General features: G+C 45.1%; 2 protein-coding genes across 12 annotated transcripts in view; both read right to left on the bottom strand.

The window, feature by feature from the left end:
• The window catches only part of crfb2 (cytokine receptor family member b2), a 66,028-nt gene extending 57,418 nt beyond the window's left edge, over positions 1–8,610 (bottom strand). For 4 of the 7 annotated variants that reach the window (XR_009791062.1, XR_009791064.1, XR_009791065.1 and 1 more), the window contains exon 1: positions 3,776–4,075. Coding sequence is in view for 1 of the 7 variants with exons in the window: in XM_061791886.1 (XP_061647870.1) it covers positions 3,776–3,824 (49 nt within the window). In the remaining 6 variants the exon portion in view is untranslated. Of the gene's footprint in view, positions 1–363; positions 1,482–3,775; positions 4,076–8,361 lie in introns of those variants that run through there. The other 3 variants (XM_061791886.1, XM_061791887.1, XM_061791888.1) reach the window with 3 other exon arrangements.
• A 5,680-nt stretch (positions 8,611–14,290) lies between these two features.
• The window catches only part of LOC133486547 (interferon alpha/beta receptor 2-like), a 40,910-nt gene continuing 32,006 nt past the window's right edge, over positions 14,291–23,194 (bottom strand). For 4 of the 5 annotated variants that reach the window (XM_061791879.1, XM_061791881.1, XM_061791880.1 and 1 more), the window contains exon 8: positions 14,291–15,629. In XM_061791879.1, coding sequence (XP_061647863.1) covers positions 14,892–15,629 — 738 coding nt within the window. In that variant the 3' untranslated portion in view covers positions 14,291–14,891. The remainder of the gene's footprint in view (positions 15,630–23,194) is intronic. The other variant, XM_061791884.1, reaches the window with a different exon arrangement.

Here is a 23,194-nt window from a genome sequence, read left to right as displayed (position 1 = left end):
AGCCCAGCAACCACACACAAGGTATGTCAGTTTTTATACCTTGCAAACTCTGTAGAAATATTCCAAATGGTGTCTGTGTCCCCATTCTCACTTTGACAGGTCATCTGCATGATTTTGAAAGCGGTTCATGATTTGAAATCAAACTGTATGAAATGTTGTATTGAACAATAAGCAACCCATCTGCCACGACCAAAGTTTAAACAATCATTCTATGCGTGAGAGTACAAAGTTGGAGTGTTTGAGATTAATATTATTTTAAAATCTATTTACTCAAATTTGTAGACAAGATTCAGGCTGGTGGGCGTGGTCTTCTCCAAGTCAGCAATCCCTCTTCCTTCCTGGGGTATTTAACTCTACTCACACCTTTCTCAGAGTTGCGTGGACTTGACTTGAGTTGAGGCTTCTTTTTCCTTCCCCTCGTATCTGTGCTGGCAGCTCACCAGCTGGGTGGCCTCCGGCAACCCCTCCGCCTTCTTTTGTTCTCTTTTTGTCCTCAGGCACCTCCGGGTACCACCACGTGCGCGAACGCCCGCCGCAACCAAACCGTGGCGTTTTTAATCGAAGAAGTCGACCGTGCGGCTCCGATCGCTTTCCCTAGCCACGATCGGTCGGTGGGGCCTCAACGAGCAACTGCCGGCATCCCGGACGGATTCCGCAAGCCTCTGAGGGCCAGAGCTCAGCCCGCCGCCAGGTCAACCGGGAAGGAAGTTATGAGCGCATCCCACACGGGACAACAACTTTACTTTCCTACTTCTTTTTATTTTCGGGCATCTGGTTTTTCTTCAACCCAACCTGCTTCTTTCCCGCCTGAGGTCCACAGGATGACCACCCCAAAGACCAGCTGATCTGCGTTCGTGAGTTGACACTGCAATCCTTACTATGATGTATAACATCAGTGCGTAATAATTGTGGGGAAATTACTACCTTCATACGAAATCCCAACTTTGCCTTCTCTCGCTCTGACTAAACGCATTAAACGCTCACATGCTCATTTAGTTTAGCCCAGCAACCACACACAATGTCCTCTTTTCCATTTTCGTACGCCTTATTTTCTCTCTTTCGTTTACCCTTTGTGTTATTTGCTTGTTGTAGTTGTGTGTTTCATTAAATATACAATAAAATCCCACTTGTGGTCGTATTTTGTGTGTGTTCTGAATTTGAGTAAACCTCTGTAACCTAGGACTCAAAATGTTGTGTAGTGTAGCAACCTGAGGATCATGAGACCGATTTAAAAAGGTTTGTCGTCATTTCGCCTAAAGCTAAAGTTAAACCTTTTCGAGACAGTTTGATTTTAACAATAAAATCAAATTTTACGATAAACCGGAAGTAACGCAAACGTCGCTCCCAGCTTATTACTTTATCCTAAATTAATTACAATTCTCATTTCATACATAATCGCTACAGATCGATATCCAACCCCAATTCAGTTGGGACGTTGTGTTAAACAAATAAAAACAGAATACAATGATTTGCAAATCATATTCACCCTATATTTATTTGAATACAAGACAAAGACAAGCTATTTAATGTTCAAACTGATAAACTTTATTGTTTTTAGCAAATGATCATTAACTTGGAATTTTATGGCTGCAACACGTTCCAAAAAAGCTGGGAGAGGTTGCAAAATAGACTGAGAAAGTTAAGGAATGCTCATCAAACACGTGCTTGGAACATCCCACAGGTGAACAGGCTAATTGGAAACAGGTGGGTGCCGTGATTGGCTAGAAAGGGAGCTTCCCTGAATTGCTGTCATTCACAAGCAAAGATGGGGCGTGGTTCACCTCTTTGTGAACAAGTGTCTGAGAAAATAGTCAAACAGTTTAAGGACAATGTTCCTCAACGTACAATTGCAAGGAATTGAGGGATTTCATCTTCTACGGTCCATAATATCATCAAAAGGTTGGGGCAAAGCCAAAAACCAACATTGAATGCCCATGACCTTCGATCCCTCAGGCGACACTTCATCAAAAACTGACATCAATATGTCACTTCAGGAACCAATGTCAATAAATACAGTTCGGCGCTACATCCGTAAGTGCAACTTGAAACTCTATTATGCAAAGCAAAATCCATTTATCAACAAAAGAACAATCCAAACTGTTTTGGGCGCAAAGTTCAAAAGCTAGCATCTGTGATGGTATGGGGGTGTGTTAGTGCCAGTGGCATAGGTAACTCATACATCTGTGAAGGCACCATTAATGCTGAAAGGTACATACAGATTTTGGAGAAACATATGCTGCCATCCAAGCAACGTCTTTTTCATGGACGCCACTGCTTATTTCAGCAAGACAAAGCCAAACCACATTCTGCACGTGTTACAACAGTGTGGCTTCGTAGTAAAAGAGTGCAGGTACTAGACTGGCCTGGCTGCAGTCCAGACCTGTCTCCCATTGAAAATGTGTGGTGTATTATGAAGCGTAAAATACGACAATGGAGATCCCGGACTGTTGAACAGCTGAAGCTGTACATCAAGCAAGAATGGGAAAGAATTCCACCTACAAAGCTTCAACGATTAGTGTCCTCAGTTCCAAAACATTTATTGAATGTTGTTAACAGAAAAGGTGATGTAACACAGTTGTAAACATGATCCTGTCCCAGCTTTTTTGGAACGTGTTGCAGCCATAACATTCTAAGTTAATGATTACTTGCTAAAAACAATAAAGTTTTTCAGTTTGGACATTAAATATCTTGTCTTTGTAGTGTATTCAATTAAATATAGGTTGAACATGATTTACAAATCATTGTATTCTGTTTTTATTAGTTTAACACAACGTCCCAACTTCATTGGGTTTTATATGTATATATATATATACACACACACACACACACGTGTGTGTCTATATATGCATATGTATAGAATCTATGCTCTCAAAGGAGACACTGCCGCCTCGCGGATGGAAGGAGGACCTTCCCACACGTGTGATTTTTCTTGAAACTGCGTTACGTTTTTCTCAAATCTAAATGCGCGTGCCTGCTGATCCACAAAGGCATTTTCAACAATCCACCAGCAGAATTGAATATTTACAAACGATAAGTCATGAAAATTGCACACACATTAAAAAAAAACATAAATCGCGGCTATATTTGTGGATTTGAAAAAAAAAACCACTTGTGAATCACCGATATATTTGTGGATTTGCAAATAATAATAATTTTGAGACATAGCTCTCCCCCATAGAACGTAGGCTACCCAGCGAGGTAGGTACCGTTCGCGTACATTTTGGTCACAAGCTTCGCCTTTTCATCCACATTATATATTATGAATACCGCTAAGTGTTGCTGTAAAAGACAGTATTTCATGCGTTATAGACACCAATTATTGGGCTCGGGGCAGTCATTAGGTGTCTCTCTTACAGAAAAACCCGGACATTTTCAGCGTGACTGAAAGCCTGCGTGCATTTTCATCGGCTGTGACTCAAAATTTGAATCGCAGCAAAACTGAAAAAATCGCAGCAAAACTGAAAAAAGTTGCCACCACCTGAACGGCAGGCAGCCCTTTAGTGCTCATGTGCTGTGTTACTACAGTACTGCATAATAATTGTATGGATGGGGGGGCAGCCCCCCTGGCGCTTGTAAGATATTAAAATCCCACGATCTTCTGTATCTTGCAAGTGCAAGTTAGTAAGTCGTACCATCGCGTTACGCAAGACGGAGGTGTGACATCATTGCGCAAGGTTCGCTTGGGTGCGTACACTTCCAGCTGCTATACATTTCGCCTGCGTGTTATAACTCGTGGCACACACGAAATTGGAGCTACACCATGCAAAGTACACACCTAAGAGACCATGGGGAATGGACGTGAGCACCCACAAGACACAAATCATTTTCAACGCTGTCTCCGTTCGCCTTTGGGGTTCCTGGCGTCCCCTCCCGTCACTCTTTCACTTTTTCCACTGGGTCCTCTTGAGGTAGCCACATCTCGACGAGAGAAACAACAACAACGTCCAGCTCGTTAAATGAAGCTAGCTTGCATTTGGTGGTGAGCAGACTAGTAGCCTGATACTAAGACGACGACGCTAAGGTACGAACACGAACTGCGGTCAAGCCAGCCGCCCCTAATTTTGTTCATACTAGGCATTACGGTAATAGGTCGCCAACTCGCGGCGAAGCCACCTTCAAAATAAAAGCTTCCCAATAGTACGGGCGTCAGTGATCCTCGGTTTAGGAATGCAACCAGCAAAGTTAATTTGAATCTTGAAATACATTACATACATTACATACATACATACATACATTAAAAACATTACTTTATTTGATATCTTAGGAAAAATAAATGGTAATGGACTGCACTTATATAGCGCTATATGTGGCATCCCCTCCTTGAGCCGTCACCTTGTCGTGGTGGAGGGGTTTGTGTGTCCCAGTGATCCTAGGAGCTAAGTTGTCTGGGGCTTTATGCCCCTGGCAGGGTCACCCATGACAAACAGGTCCTAGGTGAGGGACCAGACAAAGCACGGCTCAAAGACCCCTAATGATGACGACAAACAATGGACTTCGTTTTCCCTTGCCCGGACGCGGGCCACCGGGGCCCCCCACTGGAGCCAGGCCTGGTGGTGGGGCTCGAAGGCGAGCGCCTGGTGGCCGGGCCTGCACCCATGGGGCCCGGCCGGGCACAGCCCGAAAGGGTAACGTGGGTCCCCCTTCCCATGGGCTCACCACCTGTGGGAGGGGCCATATGGGTCGGGTGCAGTGTGAGCTGGGCGGTGGCCGAAGGCGGGGACCTTGGCGATCCGATCCCCGGCTACAGAAGCTGGCTCTAGGGACGTGGAATGTCACCTCTCTGGCAGGGAAGGAGCCCGAGCTGGTGTGTGAGGTCGAGAAGTTCCGACTCGATATAGTCGGACTCGCCTCCACACAAACCTGGGGCTCTGGTACCAGTCCTCTCGAGAGGGGTTGGACTCTCTTCCACTCTGGAGTTGCCCATGGTGAGAGGCGCCGAGCAGGTGTGGGTATACTTATTGCCCCCCGGCTCGGCGCCTGTACGTTGGGGTTCACCCCGGTGGACGAGAGGGTAGCCTCCCTCCGCCTTCGGGTGGGGGGACGGGTCCTGACTGTTGTTTGTGCCTATGCACCAAACAGCAGTTCAGAGTACCCACCCTTTTTGGAGTCCTTGGAGGGGGTGCTGGAGAGCGCTCCCGCTGGGGACTCCATTGTTCTGTTGGGGGACTTCAATGCTCACGTGGGCAATGACAGTGAGACCTGGAAGGGCGCGATTGGGAGGAACGGCCCCCCCGATCAGAACCCAAGCGGTGTTCTGTTATTGGACTTCTGTGCTCGTCACGGATTGTCCATAACGAACACCATGTTCAAGCATAAGGGTGTCCACACGTGCACTTGGCACCAGGACTTGCGGCCGCATGTCTTGGACACTCGGGTGAAGAGAGGGGCGGAGCTGTCAACTGATCACCACCTGGTGGTGAGTTGGCTCCGATGGTGGGGGAAGATGCCGGTCCGACGTGGCAGGCCCAAACGTATTGTGAGGGTCTGCTGGGAACGTCTGGCAGAATCCCCTGTCAGAAGGAGTTTCAACTCCCACCTCCGACAGAACTTTGCTCATGTTCCGGGGGAGGCGGGGGACATCGAGTCCGAGTGGACCATGTTCCGCGCCTCCATTGCTGAGGCGGCCGACCGGAGCTGTGGCCGTAAGGTGGTCGGTGCCTGTCGTGGCGGCAATCCCCGAACCCGTTGGTGGACACCAACGGTGAGGGATGCCGTCAAGCTGAAGAAGGAGTCCTATCGGGCCTTTTTGGCCTGTGGGACTCCTGAGGCAGCTGATGGGTACCGGCTGGCCAAGCGGAATGCAGCTCTGGTGGTCGCTGAAGCAAAAACCCGGGCATGGGAGGAGTTCGGTGAGGCCATGGAGAAAGACTTCCGGACGGCTTCGAGGGAATTCTGGTCCACCATCCGACGTCTCAGGAGAGGAAAGCAGTGCACCACCAACACTGTGTATAGTGGGGATGGGGCGCTGCTGACCTCGACTCGGGACGTTGTGAGTCGGTGGGGAGAATACTTCGAAGACCTCCTCAATTCCACCGACACGCCTTCCCATGGGGAAGCAGAGTGTGGGTTCTCTGAGGCGGGCTCTCCTATCTCTGGGTTTGAGGTCACCGAGGTAGTTAAAAAGCTCCTCGGTGGCAGGGCCCCGGGGGTGGATGAGATTCGCCCGGAGTTCCTAAAGGCTCTGGATGTTGTGGGGCTGTCCTGGTTGACACGCCTCTGCAACATCGCGTGGACATCGGGGACAGTGCCTCTGGATTGGCAGACTGGGGTGGTGGTCCCCCTTTTTAAGAAGGGGGACCGGAGGGTGTGTTCCAACTACAGGGGGATCACACTGCTCAGCCTCCCTGGTAAGGTCTATTCAGGGGTGCTGGAGAGGAGGGTCCGTCGGGAAGTCGAATCTCAGATTCAGGAGGAGCAGTGTGGTTTTCGTCCTGGCCGTGGAACAGTGGACCAGCTCTACACCCTCGGCAGGGTCCTCGAGGGTGCATGGGAGTTCGCCCAACCAGTCTACATGTGTTTTGTGGACTTGGAGAAGGCGTTCGACTGTGTCCCTCGGGGAGTCCTGTGGAGAGTGCTTCGGGAGTATGGGGTACCGAACCCCCTGATACGGGCTGTTCGGTCCCTGTATGACCGGAGTCAGAGTTTGGTCCGCATATCCGGCAGTAAGTCGGACTCGTTCCCGGTGAGGGTTCGACTCCGCCAAGGCTGCCCTTTGTCGCCGATTCTGTTCATAACTTTTATGGACAGAATTTCTAGGCGCAGCCGAGGCGTAGAGGGGGTCCGGTTTGGTGGCCTCAGTATTGCATCTCTGCTTTTTGCAGATGATGTGGTTCTGTTGGCTTCATCAAGCCGTGACCTCCAACTCTCATTGGAGCAGTTCGCAGCCGAGTGTGAAGCGGCTGGGATGAGAATCAGCACCACCAAATCTGAGACCATGGTCCTCAGTCGGGAAAGGGTGGCATGCCATCTCCAAGTCGGGGATGAGATCCTGCCCCAAGTGGAGGAATTCAAGTATCTTGGGGTCTTGTTCACGAGTGAGGGAAGAATGGAACTGGAGATCGACAGGCGGATCGGATCTGCAGTGATGCGGACTTTGTATCGGTCCGTTGTGGTAAAGAAAGAGCTAAGCCGAAAGGCGAAGCTCTCAATTTACCGGTCGATCTTCGTTCCTACCCTCACCTATGGTCATGAGCTGTGGGTCGTGACCGAAAGAACAAGATCCCGGATACAAGCGGCCGAAATGAGTTTCCTCCGCAGGGTGTCCGGGCTCTCCCTTAGAGATAGGGTGAGAAGCTCGGTCATCCGGGAGGATCTCAGAGTAGAGCCGCTACTCCTCCGCATTGAGAGGAGCCAGATGAGGTGGCTGGGGCATCTGATTCGGATGCCTCCCGGACGCCTCCCTGGTGAGGTGTTCCGGGCATGTCCCACCGGGAGGAGACCCCGGGGACGACCCAGGACGCGCTGGAGAGACTACATCCTTCGGCTGGCCTGGGAACGCCTCGGGATCCCCCCGGAAGAGCTGGATGAAGTGGCTAGGGAGAGGGTAGTCTGGGCGTCCCTGCTGAAGCTACTGCCCCCGCGACCCGACCCGGATAAGCGGTAGAGACTGGATGGATGGATGGATATATGTGGCATTTCAAATTAAAAGACTCTTGAAATTGGTATATTTCACTGTCATGATCACGGATTTCAAAAATTCATTAAAAAAAATCTGTTAGTGATTCATGACAGTGAAATATACCAATTTCAGTGTACTTTTATTTTGAAATGCCACATCAGATTTGGATGGGACCTCTTTTGTTGTAGTGTCCCCCAGAACTGGACTGGTGTTGTGATAACTAACAGATTTTTTTTTATGAATTTTTTAAATCCGTGATCATGACAGTGAAATATACCAATTTCAGTGGACTTTTATTTTGAAATGCCACATCAGATTTTGATGCGACCTCTTTTGTTGCAGACCTGGGGTGGTGTAGTGTACCCCAGAGCTGGACTGGTGTGATAACTAACAGTTTTTTTAAATACATTTTTGGAATCCGTGATCATGACAGTGAAATATACCAATTTCAAGAGTATGTATGTATGTATGTAATGTATCTCAAGATTCAAATTAACTTTGCTGGTTGCATTCCTTAACCGAAGAGCACTGACGTCCGTATTATTGGCAAGCTTTTATTTTGAAGGTGGCTCCGCCGCGAGTTGGCGACCTATCACCGTTATGCCTAGTATGAACAAAATTACGGGCGGGTGGCTTGATTGCTACTTTACGAGTGGAGGCTGGCTTGACCGCAGTGAACACGAAGCCATTTTGGGCAAGTCGATGTTGTCAAAGTGAAACAAAATATTGGATATTACAGCTACCTTCCGTTCCATGTGCAGAGTTGTTCCTCCGTTTATGGAGACTTAAATCAGTGTTGGAGTAGTCGCGTCATCGCCGCATTTAAAGACCTGAAAGGAAATTGGAAATCGAGCTTCTAAAACAGGATACAGTAGATATTTCAAATACAAGGTAAAACTATCTTTGGTAATAGGGGTTTTATGTTTATGGTTTAGCGTAAATAAATTAACATTAACGTGGAAAAACTAACTACTTTGTACTGCAAATAATGTAGACGTTAAACGTCCAATCGCTTGCTTAGTCCGTGAAAGCACCCGATGAGGAAACCACATGATCGAGTCAGCGTGGGACCGCCCAGACAACTACACCAAAACGCCTCTTTGAGCGTATTGGCCCGTCACCGTAATATGTCAGCGTGTCCTCCATATTGGATGTGGCACATCTGCCCGTAACCCAACGCAGGTCAATGGACTGAGCTTCATAAAGAGCCTTATCAAGTGTTCTAGGTTCATGCTGCTCACGAACCAATCGACACATGCACTGACTTGTAATCTAATGATTATGAATGCCAAGCGGGATTTTCAAGTGGTTCATGGCAAAGCTGCGGTATGATTTTTGTATTCCAGCACCATGAATTCAAAACAGTAAAATATTTGTCAACCATGACTTACTAACTCTTTCCATTTTGTGCCTCTTAAAGTCAAACAAATGTTGCAATGGTTTTATATATACAGGGATTAGAAACAGTAACTACAGTGCTGCGCATAGCAAAGGCCAAATATTACATTAGAATAATAACTGAAGCAAACGACAGTAGTTCTCTGTTAGGGAAACAAATGAACAGCTTGCTAAAAGCTCAAGAATATTTGGACGAAAGATGTATGTGAACATTATCCTGCTGAAATGTCCACCCTCGTTTCATTTTCATCATCTTTGAAGATGGTGGCAGATTTTTGTCAAGAAGGTCTCGGTAAATTTTCCCATTCATCCTTCCTTCAATAATGTAAAGTTTACCAGTAGCATTTGCTAAAAAGCAGCCCCACACAAGAATATATTCTCCCAGTATTTAACTGGCTCGTCCAAATTTTGTTCCGCAAACTTTAAATGAGCTTTTTCTCAGCAATATAGGGTCTTGCGTGGTGAGCGTTACTCACCGTTTTCCTTGTGACAACAGTAGCTGCTAATTCCAGGTCTTTTTGAAGCTCTCAACAGGTGGTCCTTGGCTCTTAGATAGCTCTTCTGATTATTCTTTGCACTCTTCTGTCAGAAATCTTGCGAGGAGCACCTGATCAAGGAAAATTTATGGTGGTATGATTGGCTTCCCACTTACATATTATGGCCTCAACCATGTGCACTAGAACTTTCTGCATTATGAGATGTGTCTTGACTCACATCTAGGCAATGAGACCTTTTTGTAGGCCATCGATTAGGACTGGACCAGTTGGTATTCATTTGCACTGACAAGGGGCTTGAATTGCTGTTTGATCATTGATAGATTTTAAGTGTTGTCTTGGCTTTCCATGCCTTTTTGCACCTCCTTTTCTTCATGGGTTCAATAGTTTTTCCCGGTGTCATTTTTACACAATTTTATTACTTATTTGTTCTACTTTCTTTGTATGTATGGATTACTTGGTTTGTTCCCAACATCTGGTGACATTTTCAGGTCAATAGCACCTTTGGAAGTACAACCCCAATTCCAATGAAGTTGGGAAGTTGTGTTAAACATAATTAAAAACAGAATACAATGATTTGCAAATCATGTTTGACCTATATTTAATTGAATACACTACAAAGACAAGATATTTAATGTTCAAACTGATCAACTTTATTGTTTTACCAAATAATCATTAACTTGGAATTTTATGGCTGCAAAAAAAAAAGCTGGGACAGGGTCATGTTTACCACTGTGTTACATCACCTTTTCTTTTAACAACATTCAATAAACATTTGGGAACTGAGGAAACTAATTGTTGAAGCTTTGTAGGTGGAATCTTTCCCATTCTTGCTTGATGTAGAGCTTCAGCTGTTCAACAGTCCGGGGTCTCCGTTGTCGTATTTTACGCTTCATAATGCGCCACACATTTTCAGTGGGAGATAGGTCTGGACTGCAGCCAGGCCAGTCTAGTACCCACACTCTTTTACTACGAAGCCACGCTGTTGTAACACATGCAGAATGTGGTTTGGCATTGTCTTGCTGAAATAAGCAGGGGCGTCCATGAAAGAGATGTTGCTTGGATGGCAGCATATGTTTCTCCAAAACCTGTATGTACCTTTCAGCATTAACGGTGCCTTCACAGACGTGTAAGTTACCCATGCCATTGGCTCTAACACAGCCCCATACCATCACAGATGCTGGCGTTTGAACTTCGCGTCCATAACAGTCCAGAAAGTACTTTTCCTATTTAGTATTTGAAATTTGGACTCATCGGACCACAGAACACTTTTCCACTTTGCATCAGTCCATCTTAGATGAGCTCAGGCCAAGAGATGCCGGCGGTGTTTCTGGGTGTTGTTGATAAATGGCTTTTGCTTTGCATAGTAGAGTTTCAAGTTGCACTTACGGATGTAACGCCGAACTGTATTTACTGACACTGGTTTTCTGAAGTGTTCCTGCGCCAATGTGGTGATATCCTTTACACATTGATGTCGGTTTTTGATGCAGTGCCACCTGAGGGATTGTAGGTCACGGGCATTCAATGTTGATTTTCGGCCTGTTCCCAATTACCCGGTTCACCTGTGGGATGTTCCAAGCAGGTGTTTGATGAGCATTCCTCAACTTTCTCAGTCTTTTTTGCCACCTGTCCCAGCTTTTTGGAATGTGTTACAGCCATAAAATTCTAAGCTAATAATTATTTGCTAAAACAATAAAGTTTATCAGTTTGAACATGAAATATCTTGTCTTTGTAGTGTATTCAATTAAATATAGGTTGAACATGATTTGCAAATCACTTGTTTTTAACACAACGTCCCAACTTCATTGGAATTGGGCTTGTAATTCTTTTGTTTTTCAGGTGAGAAGTCTGATATAACGGAGGCATTGATTGGCATGGTAGTGGAGGATTATCTGCCATTCTCTATTGTAGATGGAAGTGGTTTCAAAAAATGTGTGAAATCACTGAACTGAATCTTATGTAGCCCCTACTCGCCAGGTGTGAATTTAAATATATTGAGTACAAGTGGTTCTAGTATAATAATTCGAAGGAGAAGGCTAAAGCCGCTGTAATGAAAGCATCATCAGTGAGCCTTACTTCAGACATGTAGACCTCCATCAACACTGATTCATTCCTTGCAGTCACTGGCCATTTTGTCTTTGAAAATACCATGTTACAGTCTCGTGTTAGGGGTTATGCACTTTCCACAATCACACACTGCCTTAAATTTGGCCAGTGTAAAAAAAAAAAAAAAAAAAAAAAAAAAAAAAAAAAAAGCCCTTCTTGTACAGTGGGGCTCCCCCGCCAAGACAGACGGTCACAGGGGTGCCTGGTTTACCTCACACGGATGCTAAATGAATTACCAGCCAGTCTGAAAGAGCTCTTTAAAAGCAGAGACCTGGGGCCTCATGTACAAAAGGTGCGTACGCACAAAAACGTGCCGTCCGTTAATTTTCACGGCAAAGTTCCAACGTATCAAGAGTGACATGACTGTGGAAATGTGCGGTCCCTCACGCCAACTGCATGGCTGGCGTACGCACGTTTTGCAGCTTTTGGTGCTTTGGCGAAACTTAGAGATGATGCTGGGAAACTGTTACCATAAATCTGCACATCTGATTGACAAATACCACACGTACAACATTTCCGCATGAACCTTTATCTCACATGGCTGAGTGTAGGTTACTGTATGAACACATTTATGAGTTATAAAAATACATGGTATTAACCTTGTGGGGTGGTCAGAGTCAGCCACATGTGAGAGTAGTGTCACCCATGATCGCAGCGATTCTCTCCTCAAACAGGTGGAGGCCCTCCGTTCATTACCTTGCTCATTTTCCTTTTTTTATGATCATGCAGACATCGGCATCTCAGGTGCAGGGTTCATTTAAATAAGATTTGCATATTCAAATGTGGGCGTGAACAGGGAGGAGTCGTTTGTTTGCCAACTGAATATGCTTTGTGTTTATCTCAAAACGAACGCAGAAATGTTATACAAACAAACAGCAAGTGTTATTAGTATTTCAAGTATAATAGGTTGAAACATTTCTTGCATGGATTAAACAGGGTGTGCGTGACGATGCAAAGCTGGAAACCGGTTTCGTTATCTTAGATCCAATAATTAATATTTTATGTCACTGGTTTTAAACCACCAAATAATCCTAGGATGGAAAAGTAACATTAAGAGGCAGTCTAGTTCCCTCTTGGGCCCCCGGGAAGGGGGGGGGAATCACCCCCCCCTTTCGGCTGGGCATAAAGGCCGGAGTCTTCCCCTTTGGCGTAGGCTCTTGCTCGCTCAACCACCTTGCCGAAGACACCACGAGGTGGCGAGGACACATCAGACCTTTGCCCCGAGCTACCCTTTCGTGTGCCTTGGTAGCTCAAAGACAAAACTTCGTTGGGAGGGAAACGGGCGGCGCACGTCTGTTCCAAGAGTCTTGCGACCAGCGACACCAAACGGCTTTGGCCGCCCAGCACTTTGAACTCATTTTTTTTTTCTTTTTTTTTCCTTCCTCCTTTTTTCCGCCAAATCCACCTGTTCCCCATACGGACCGGACTGGCCAAACATTAGGGAGATGACCAGCCTGCCTAAATTGTGTTCCACGCAACATAAATCCAACTTGCGGTCTACTAAAGTACAGATTGGTGCATATTTGGGATTAAATTAACAGGAACAGGAACCCCCTGCTCTATGCATTGCCACCATGCATGCTCATTCCACCCTCACATCACAAATTCAGCCTCCTCCTACCAATGTTTGTCTGTCCTTTGTTTTGCTGTTCTCTGCATTGTTCCCCTGTTAGAGCTCATTCAAGTTTCTATAAAAATCCACTACCTGTATCATTTGTGTGTTTGGATTTGACAAAAGACTTCGGTTTATCGAGAACTCTTATCTAATTCCAGTCGCAACCTTCAGATTACGAGACATTGAGGTTTTTCGTCATACTGTCTTGAAGTTTTACACATCTAAAAAGAGATGCAAGATAAAATAATTTGATTTTAACCCTTCAACTTAAAATCTCACTAAACCGATAGTCACACAGGCGTTATTTACAGCTTATTCTTTTCTCCTAAATTAATTACGGTTTTATCCAAACCAATATACGCTTCAGTTGTCAGGGAAAAGAGTGAGTGATGCACACGCCGCCAAGGCCTGTACGCACGCTCACCATGCAAGACCCCAATTGCTGGGAAAAAAAAGCATGTCAAAGCTCGTTCAACGTTTGCTGAACAACATTTGGACAAGCTAGTTAAATACTGGGAGAAAATAGTCTGGTCCGATGAGAGCAAAATTGAACTCTTTGGATGCCATAATGCACACCACATTTGGAGGAGAAATGGCACTGCACATTACCCTAAAAACACTACATAAATAGTGCAATTCAGAGGTGGGGACATGATGGTGTGGGGCTGCTTTTCAGCAAAAGGCATTGGTAAACTTCACGATTGAAGGAAGGATGAATGGGCAAATCTACCAAGACATTCTGGACAAAAATCTGCTATCATCTACAAGGATGATGAAAAGGAAACCAGGGTGGCCATTTCATCAGGATAATGATTCAGAATATACAGCCAGGGCAACTCTCAATTGGTTTCAAAGAAAGAAAAAAAGCTGCTAGAATGGCCCAGCCAATCCCCTGACTTGAATCCAATCGAAAATCGATGGAAAGAACTGAAACTCAAGGGCCATAAAAGAAGCCCACAGAACCTTCAAGATTTGAAGACTGCTTGACAAGGCCAACATATTTATTTAGATTGATCAGAGACTTAATTGTTGACACAGCCAAAACATTTACATACACTATGATTTTTTCACTCGTTTATTGTGCCCCCTCATGGTCACAGGCAAGTGAAGATGTGACCAAACCTTTGGAGAGACTTTACAATTGTACATTAAAAATATTGGGGGGAAAGGCCCACAAGATCATACCATTGTCATGTCCTGAAACAACTACACTGCATTTCCAAACTCCAGTCTTAATTGGAAGTGCTTACATGGCCAGGCTCCCCAGGTTCTCTGTGACACGGTACAACCGTTACAGGCCAGTGGTGCTGCCTTTCTACTAGAAATGCAGCTGCAGGGAACTGGAAAATATCTTACAGGAAAACAGGAAATTGTACAAAAAAAAAAAAAAAAAAAAAGGTTTTACAAGTAGCGGGCACGGGAGGCGAAGCGGGAGGTGGCAAGGGCCAAACAGAACCTGTACTACGGGTTGTACAAGATGTTGGACACAAAGCAAGGATAAATGGGTGTTGCATATATTGAGAAGGGAAAGGGCTCAAGCTGAGATGGAAATTGGTGACGGGAATTTTGGCTCTATTTATAGAGCCTGTTCTTTTGCAAGCACCAAATAAAAAACATTTCGAATTTACAGCAATATATGTAACACTGTTGCAGTAGTATATCACCGTCCTATATATCCTAAGAATTGCTCTTCTTCCAACTCCTCTTGCGTCTCAACATCCTCACACCTGTACTCATAGCAAGTCTCATCAAAGTGTGTACACTTCATTGATGTCAAGTCACCTAAGTCAGTTTGCACGTCTGTGTGGCACAAATTTTGCTTCGTGGCTGTTAAAGGTTCCTTAACAGACAGCCCCAAAGAATCAACAAGTGAATCTTCAGTATTTAGTTCCTCTTTCTCGCAGTTGACGATAGCAGTCAGAGTCACCGACAACAGGTTGACACTTTCAGACATGTTGACAGTGTTCTCGTTCATTTCCCCTTCCAATTGAAATATGAGTTGCTCCTCGACTTCCGTTTCTGGCCGCCGACACATACGAGTGTCTTCATTTTCAACCCTCGTCTCCAGTTGATCCACTCCCGATTTATCAGATGATAAATTCGATGTATCTGCTTCAGTGTGTGACCTCACAGACGAAAAGCTCCTGAATACGTCGCAAGAATAACGACAGGTACTTTCCCCTGAGGAATTTCCAGAATCTCTGTTCATGTAGATATTACTTTCCTTATTTTCTTCCTCTTCCTCATCCACCTTTTCTTCCACACTCCCTGAGTATGTGGTCCTGTGGGCAGGATATAATGCTGTGGTGTACTTTTGTTTGTGTATAACAGAGCAATTTGAGATCAGATCAGGGCTAGTTTCCTCTACTGGCAGAAATTTAGCATGGTTGAGGGCCATCTACAAGGGAACAAAAGAAAAGTAATTAGTATTTTTTTCATGACCAAAACATACTCCTCAAACTTTGGTTTCAGGTCAGTAAAAGGTGAATCATGAACTCTGCATGGATATTGGACACAAACCAACATTATAATGACAAAACGATAACTGCAACCCCCCGAATACAGTTTGGTCCAGACGTATTTGGAGAATGACAAAATGTTGTGATCAACCAAGTATTTCAAGTATAATAATTTTTTAATTAATGAATTAATTTTAGCTATGATTCAATTCGTATCAGGATTCGTGGTTGCCGATTCAATTCAATGACAATATTGGTTCATCAGAATCAGAACCCTCTTTATTGCTTTACCGTCTTTGTTTCCTTTTCTACACCCCACTTCTAGTCTAGTCCCTATCTCTCACATTGTGAGGGTCTGCTTGGAGCGTCTGGGAAAATATAAAAATAAAAAATTATGGTGATTAAATATTTAGTTGATGTACTGATGTACTTTCTTTTTACGTTTTTTTTGTGTGTGTGTATAGTACTGTACGTGTGTTCTCCTGGACTATGACTTTGCTTAATAAAAGTTGATTGATTGTATTGCTTTGCAATAAAACAAAGTGGAAAACAGCATCTTATTGTGATTTATATTATTTCAGCTATGATTTTACTTGGTGGGCCAGTTTATTTCTAGAAAAGAGATGTTTAATTGGTGTTCGAATTATGAGGGGGTCCTTGGAAAAATGTCCCCTGCTGGACCCAAAGTTTGAGAATCGCTGTTCTAAACAGTTAAAAAGTAATGGCCAGAAACGAATGACGAGGAAAATCTTTTTGGAATATTGTTAATAATACGTAGAAAGCTAAAATGCACAAGCATGAGCTTGAAACCTTCTCGCCAACGTCCTCATATGGGATCCACCAGACAGACCGACTAACATCAAAAGTGCTTAAAAAAAACAATACACACACACATACTGTAGTGTCTCGTCCCACCACTCGGGGCTCTACAGAAAGGAGTGACTAACTTTTGGATGTAGAAAAGGAAACAAAGAAGATAAAGGAGAAAGTAGCTTCGACAGTGCTAACTGCTGTGTGCTAACTGAAAACTCAAGCGACGTAAAAGGAATTCCACGCGTTTTCTTCTTGGAAATACAACATTCACATTCTTCATTCTTCCAACTGAGGCTTAACAGAAGATGGGTGACGGCATCAACAGAATAATGACACAAAAAAAGAAGTGAATCAACAACAGAATGCCTTTAACAGAAGAGAATACGCCTTCCTGAGTGAACTCAAAAGAGCGATTCAGTGGGTTTTTGTGTTTGGCAATGTGTCCATGTGCCACATAGACACAGTATAGTGTATGAACTTCTGCATTGAAGTGTTGAAATTCTTTCATTGTTTTTAAGGGTTCCGAGCCCAATTGATTGTCATTGTAACGAAAAGGTCGGATAAGACCTGGCTCGTTGCATGAGGTGGGGCCCCCAGAATGGGATGAGTTCAGCAGTACAAGTAACATGTTGTATAAAGTATTGATTGATTATCCATCCATCCATCCATTCATTTTGTTCTGCTTAGTTTTGAGTCTCCCCTTTTCTGTTTGGTATTTTCACACAACAGTGAAGTCTCAAATAATTTTACATACTTTTATTGTCAAGTCTTCAATACAGGATTTAAATTACGGTACTGAAGGTCCCCCTGCACTACAAAGAGTATAAAGTACAAATAATAACATCAATATAAAAAGCGAAATGAAAGTGGTATGTGCAGTATAAAAAGTATTCATTAAATGTGTAATATCAAAGATCAGGTGACGTGTGCAACATAGTCAAGGTCAGAGAACCAAGGCAAATAAAACAAATTAGATGACAAATTGCCAATGCTGCTTAAGTGGCTGGTGTGACCCCAAGTCTGGTGTGTGTGTGTGTGTGTGTGTGTATGTGGGGGTTCAGAGTTCAGGTGGGCAGAGGTAGATGGGCCTGACGAATGAAACTGTCTTTGAGGCAGCTAGTCCGGGCCCGCAGACTCCACAGTCTCCTCCCTGATGGCAGCAGACTGAAGAAGCTGTGTGATGGATGGGTGGCATCCCCCGCTATGCAGAGTGCTTCGTGGGTGAGGCGGGTGCTGTAAATGTCCGGCAGGGAGGAAAGAGATGTTCGGATGATCGTCACAGCTGCCCTCACTATGCGATGGAGAGTCTTGCGGCAGGATGCAGTGCAGGGTCTGTACCACACAGTGATGCAGTTAGTCAGGATGCTCTCTATGATCCCTCTGTAGAAAGAGCACATGATAGGGATCGGGGCTCTTGCTTTTCTCAGCTTCCGCAGGAAGTAGAGATGCTAGTGAGCTTTCTTGGCCAGTGATGAGGTGTTACTGGTCCAGGAGAGGTTCTTGGTAATGTGTACTCCCGAAACTTGGTGCTGTGTACTATCTCCACCGCAGCACTGTTGATCTTCAGGGGAGGATGCTGGGCGTGCGCTCTCCTGAAGTCCACAACAATCTCCTTTTCCACATTTTGGGAGAGATTGTTGTCTGTGCACCACCCACCCAGCCGGCTCACCTCACTCCTGTAGTCTGTCTCGTCCCCATTTCTGATGATGAGACCCACCAAAGTTGTGTCATCTGCAAACTTGATGAAGAGGCTGGAGCTGTATGTCGGTGCGCAGTCATAGGTCAGCAGGGTGAAGACGAGGGGACTCAACACACAACCTTGAGGGTCCCCCGTGTTCTGGTGCTGGATGTGTTGCTGCCAACCCGTACTTCCTGGGGTTTCCCTGTCAGAAAGTCCAGCAGCCAGTTGCACATCGAAGTCTTGAGCCCCAGCTGGTCCAATTTGTAGATCAATAGTTGAGGGATGATGGTATTGAATGCAGAGCTGAAGTCTATGAACAGCAGTCTGACATATGAGTCCTTAGAGTCCAGGTGTGTGAGGGCAAATTGGAGGGCAGTGGAGACTGTGTCTGGAAGGGATCCAAGGAGGGGGGGGGGGGAGAGGACTTGATGTGGTGCATGACTAGCCACTCTCAGCACTTCATCAGGATGGAACTGAGCGCTACCGGATGGTAGTCATTGAGGCAGGAGGGAGACTAGTTCTTTGGGACCAGGATGATGGAAGCACGTGGGGACAACACCGTGACTCAAGGTGGTGTTAAAGACGACCAGGTATGTTATCTGGGCCTGGGGTTTTTCGCGTGTTGATCCTGTCGAGAGATCTTTTCACGCTGTCCCGGGTCAGTGTCAGCACTTGGTCACCAGGAGGGGTGGAGTCTTGTGTGCAGAGATGCTGTTGTGTGTCTCAAAGCGAGCAAATAAGTTATTTAGCTCATTTAGAAGGGAGGTGGAGCTGTAACAGGTCTGTGGTGAGGGTTTATAGTGCGTCATGGTCTGAATACCACACCACAGACTCCTGGTGTGACTGTTGTCACTGAAGTGGTGGGCGATCTTCCTGGAGTACTCCCTCTTGGCCTCCCTGATGCCACGGGATAAATTAGCCCTGGCTGTCCTCAGGCCCTCCTCATCCCCAGATCTAAAAGCCGCGTTGCGGACTTTCAGTATTCTGCAGATCTCCCGCGACAGCCAGGGCTTCTGATTAGCATGGACGGTGATGGATTTAGTGATGGTGACATCATCCATGCACTTACTGATGTATGCAGTAACAGTCTGTGTACTCTTGAAGGTCTATGATGGAGTTGTAGTGGCAGCCTGTTTGAACATGGTCCAGTCTGTGGTGGTGAAACAGTCTTGAAGTGCCTCAAGGGACCCTTCTGGCCAGACTCTTACCCGTTTCCTAACTGGTTGGGAGACTTTTACCAGTGGTCTGTAAGCTGGCACTAGGATAACAGTGAGATGGTCTGAGGCGCCGACGTGGGGGAAGGGAAGGGCCTTGTAGGCCCCTCTCAGGGGGATAAAAACATTGTTCAGAGTCTTATTTACCCGTGTTGGAACGTCAATGTTTGAGTAGAGTTTAGGAAACACAGCCTTGGGGTCAGCATTGTTATAAAGTCCCCAGCTAGAATGAGAAAAGCATCTGGGTGGGCTGTCAGCTGTTCACTGATATGATGGTATAGCCCATTTAGCGCCTCACTCCTGTTATTGCTGGAGTTTGGAGGACTATAGACTGTCACAAGCAGTATGGCAGTGAATTTCCTTGGGAAATAAAACGGTCAGTGTTTGACTGACCATGATAGTGTGCCGGCACTAGGCGTCATTGATGTAAACACACAGTCCGCCGCCGCAAATCTTGCCTCCCGCGAGAGTTCTGTCCGCTCGGTAGCATGCTAGCCGGTCAATCTGAATGGCGCTGTCTGGAACGCTGCTGTTAAGCCATGTTTCCACAAACACAAAAACACAGCACCGTCTTACGAGTTGAGCAGAGCAGTCGAATGTAATCCAGCTTGTTGTCCAGAGAGCGTACGTTGGCTAACACAATGGAGGGAACAATTGTGTGGTCCCCCTTCTTAAAAAGGGGGACCATGACCCCAGTCTGCCAATCCAGAGGCACTGTCCCCAAAGTCCACGTGATGTTGCAGAGGCGTGTCAACCATGACAACATCCAGAGCCTTTAAGAGCTCCAGGCAGATCTCATCCACCCCCGGGCCTTGCCACCGAGGAGCTTTTTGACCACCTAGGTGACTTCAACCCCAGAGATAGGAGAGCCTGTTTAAGAGATCCCAGACTCTGCTTCCTCATGGGAAGGGGTCTCGATGGAATTGAGGAGGTCTTGGAAGTATTCTCCCCGACTCACAACGTCCCGTATTGAGGTCAGCAACGCCCTATCCCCACTATACACAGTGTTGATGGTGCACTGCTTCCCCTTCCTGAGATAGATGCTGGATGGTGGACCAGAATTTCCTCAAAGTCGTCCGGAAGTCATTCTCCATGGCTTCACAGAACTCCATTTTCTCACATACTTGTTCACAAAGAGGTGATCCTCGCCCCATCTTTGCTTGTGAATGACTGAGCAATTCAGGGAAGCTCCTTTTCTACCCAATCATGGCACCTACCTGTTCCCAATTAGCCTGTTCATCTGTGGGATGTTCCAAACAGGTGTTTGATGAGAATTCCTCAACTTTCTCAGTCTTTTTTGCCACCTGTCCCAACTTTTTTGGAACATGTTGCAGCCATAAAATTCTAAGTTAATGATTATTTGCTAAAAACAATAAAGTTTATCACTTTGAACATTAAATATCTTGTTTTTTTGCTCTGTTTGAGTGCATGGTAAAAAAAAAATACATTTACATTGTGATTTATTAGATTAGCCTATGTCTTCATGTAGGCTAGGGGTATTCAACTAAAATCTTAAAACGTCCAGATCAAGAAGGTTTTGTGAAGCGAAGGTCCAGTAGATGATCTAGTGTCTATTTATTGGGATATATTTAAGTAGCCTGCCTAGTCTTATCTACAACATCTGCTTGTAATCAATACCTCAGTCAAATCCAAAAACCTTTTGGCATTTATTATTGTCAAGTGACTGCTGCCATGTATAGTTCTGCTCCTAAGTTTAAATACCCTGGCAAAAGGTTTTATTTTTTTATTTATTTTTAAATACGACTGATGATTGAACAAGGGCCAATATCAATATTTTCTTTATGGGTACATTTTGTTTAATGATTGTGCTTTTCTGAAATGCCTGACAGTTTCATTTTAACCCAATGAAGAATAAAATAAAATGTGTTTCGCCTGATCCATGTTTTCTTGTAAACATTTTACATGTTTTTTTTTGTTAAACATTTTAATGATTCTGCCCAGGTAATCAAACGTACGGGTACAACTGTATAATGTTCTCATTTATGAAATAAAAGTAGGGTTGCATTAAAAATAAATAAAAATGTGCTCAAATAAAGTCCTTAAAGAAAAAAAATAAGTTTGAGTCTCCCGTTTTCTGTTTGGTACATTCATCACACAACGGTGAAGTCTCAAATAATTTGACATACTTTAATTACCATACATCCATCCATTTTCCTCTGCTTAACCGAGGTCGGCTCACAGGGGCAACAGCTTAAGCAGGGAACCCCAGACTTTCCTCTTCTCAGACACTTCATCCAGCTCTTCTGGGGGGATCCCAAGTGTTCCCAGGCCGAGAGACGTAGTCTCTCCAGCATGTCCTGGGTTGTTCCCTGGGCCTCCTCCTCGTGGGACATGCCCGGAACACCTCACCAGGGAGCTATCCGGGCTGCATCCCAACCAGATGTGTCTCAATGTGGAGGAGCAGCGGCTCGACTCTGAGCTCAGACCGAGCTTCACACACACTCTCTCTCAAGGAGAGCCCAGACCCCCTGCGGAGGAAACTCATTTCGGCCGCTTGTATCCATGATCTTGTTTTTTCGGTTTACGACCTACAGCTCATGACCATAGGCGAAGGTAGGAACATAGCTTGACCGGTAAATTGAGAGTTTTGCCTTTTGGCTCAGTTCCTTCACCACAACAGACCGATACAGAGTCCCGATACAGAGTCTGCATCACTGCACCGATTCACCTCTCCTGATTCATTCTTCCCTCACTCAACAAAATACTTTAACTCCTCCACTTGGGGGAGGATCTCCACCCTGACCCGGAAAGGGTACTCCACCCTTTTCCGAATGAGGACCATGGCCTCAGATTTGGAGGTGCTGATTTTCAACCCAGCCACTAAACACTCTGCTGCGAACAGTTACAGCGAGAGTTAGATATCCAGGCTTGATGAAGCCATCAGAACCCCATCATCTGCAAAAATCAGCAATGTGATACAGATGTCATCAAACCGGACCCCCTCAACACCCCAGCTGCGCCTAGAAATTGTGTCCATAAACGTAATGAACAGAAGTGGTGACAAAGGTCAGCCTTGGTTGGATCCAACACACACTGGAAAATGAATGCGACTTGCTGCTGGCAATATGGACCAAACTCTGACACCGGTCGTGTAGGGACCGAACAGCCCGTATCAGGGAGTCCAGTACCCCATAATCCCGGAGCACCCGTGCCGGTGGAATTGAGGTAAAGCTGTACATCAAGCAAGAATGGGAAAGAATTCCATCTAAAAATCATTTTTTGAATGTTGTTAAAAGAAAAGGTGATGTAACACAGTGGCAAACATGACCCTGTCCCAGCTTTTTTGGAACGTCTTGCAGCCATAAAATTCTAAGTTAATGATCATTTGCTAAAAACAATCAAGTTTATCAGTTTGAACATTAAATATCTTGTCTTTGTAGTGTATTCAATTAAATATAGGTCGAACATGATTTGCAAATCATTGTATTCTGTTTTCATTTATGTTTAACTCAACGTCCCAACTTTATTGGGATTGGGGTTGTATATGAGTTGGAAAATGTATGTTTTATAGATGCCAAATATTACTTCTATTAGTTTTATACAACCTTCACATGCTTTATTGTTCCATGTTGTGACTGCTGGCTGTTTTCCAGCCATTTTGTGCATCCTGGTTGTTCCCAGCCATGTTGTGACTAGTAGCTGCTTTTCGATAAAGATAAGTTGAGTGCAGCTGGACAAAGATAATTGTTTTGCTTTCCTTCTCTGTCTCTCTCACGTCTGTAAAACTGAGGTGATTGTTTTGCTTAGACTTCACAAAGACAAGATTGCTTCCTTA

The sequence above is a fragment of the Phyllopteryx taeniolatus genome, chromosome 12 (genome assembly GCF_024500385.1).
Source record: "Phyllopteryx taeniolatus isolate TA_2022b chromosome 12, UOR_Ptae_1.2, whole genome shotgun sequence".
NCBI classification, from domain to species: domain Eukaryota; kingdom Metazoa; phylum Chordata; class Actinopteri; order Syngnathiformes; family Syngnathidae; genus Phyllopteryx; species Phyllopteryx taeniolatus.
This window is presented reverse-complemented; position numbering and strand designations above follow the sequence as displayed.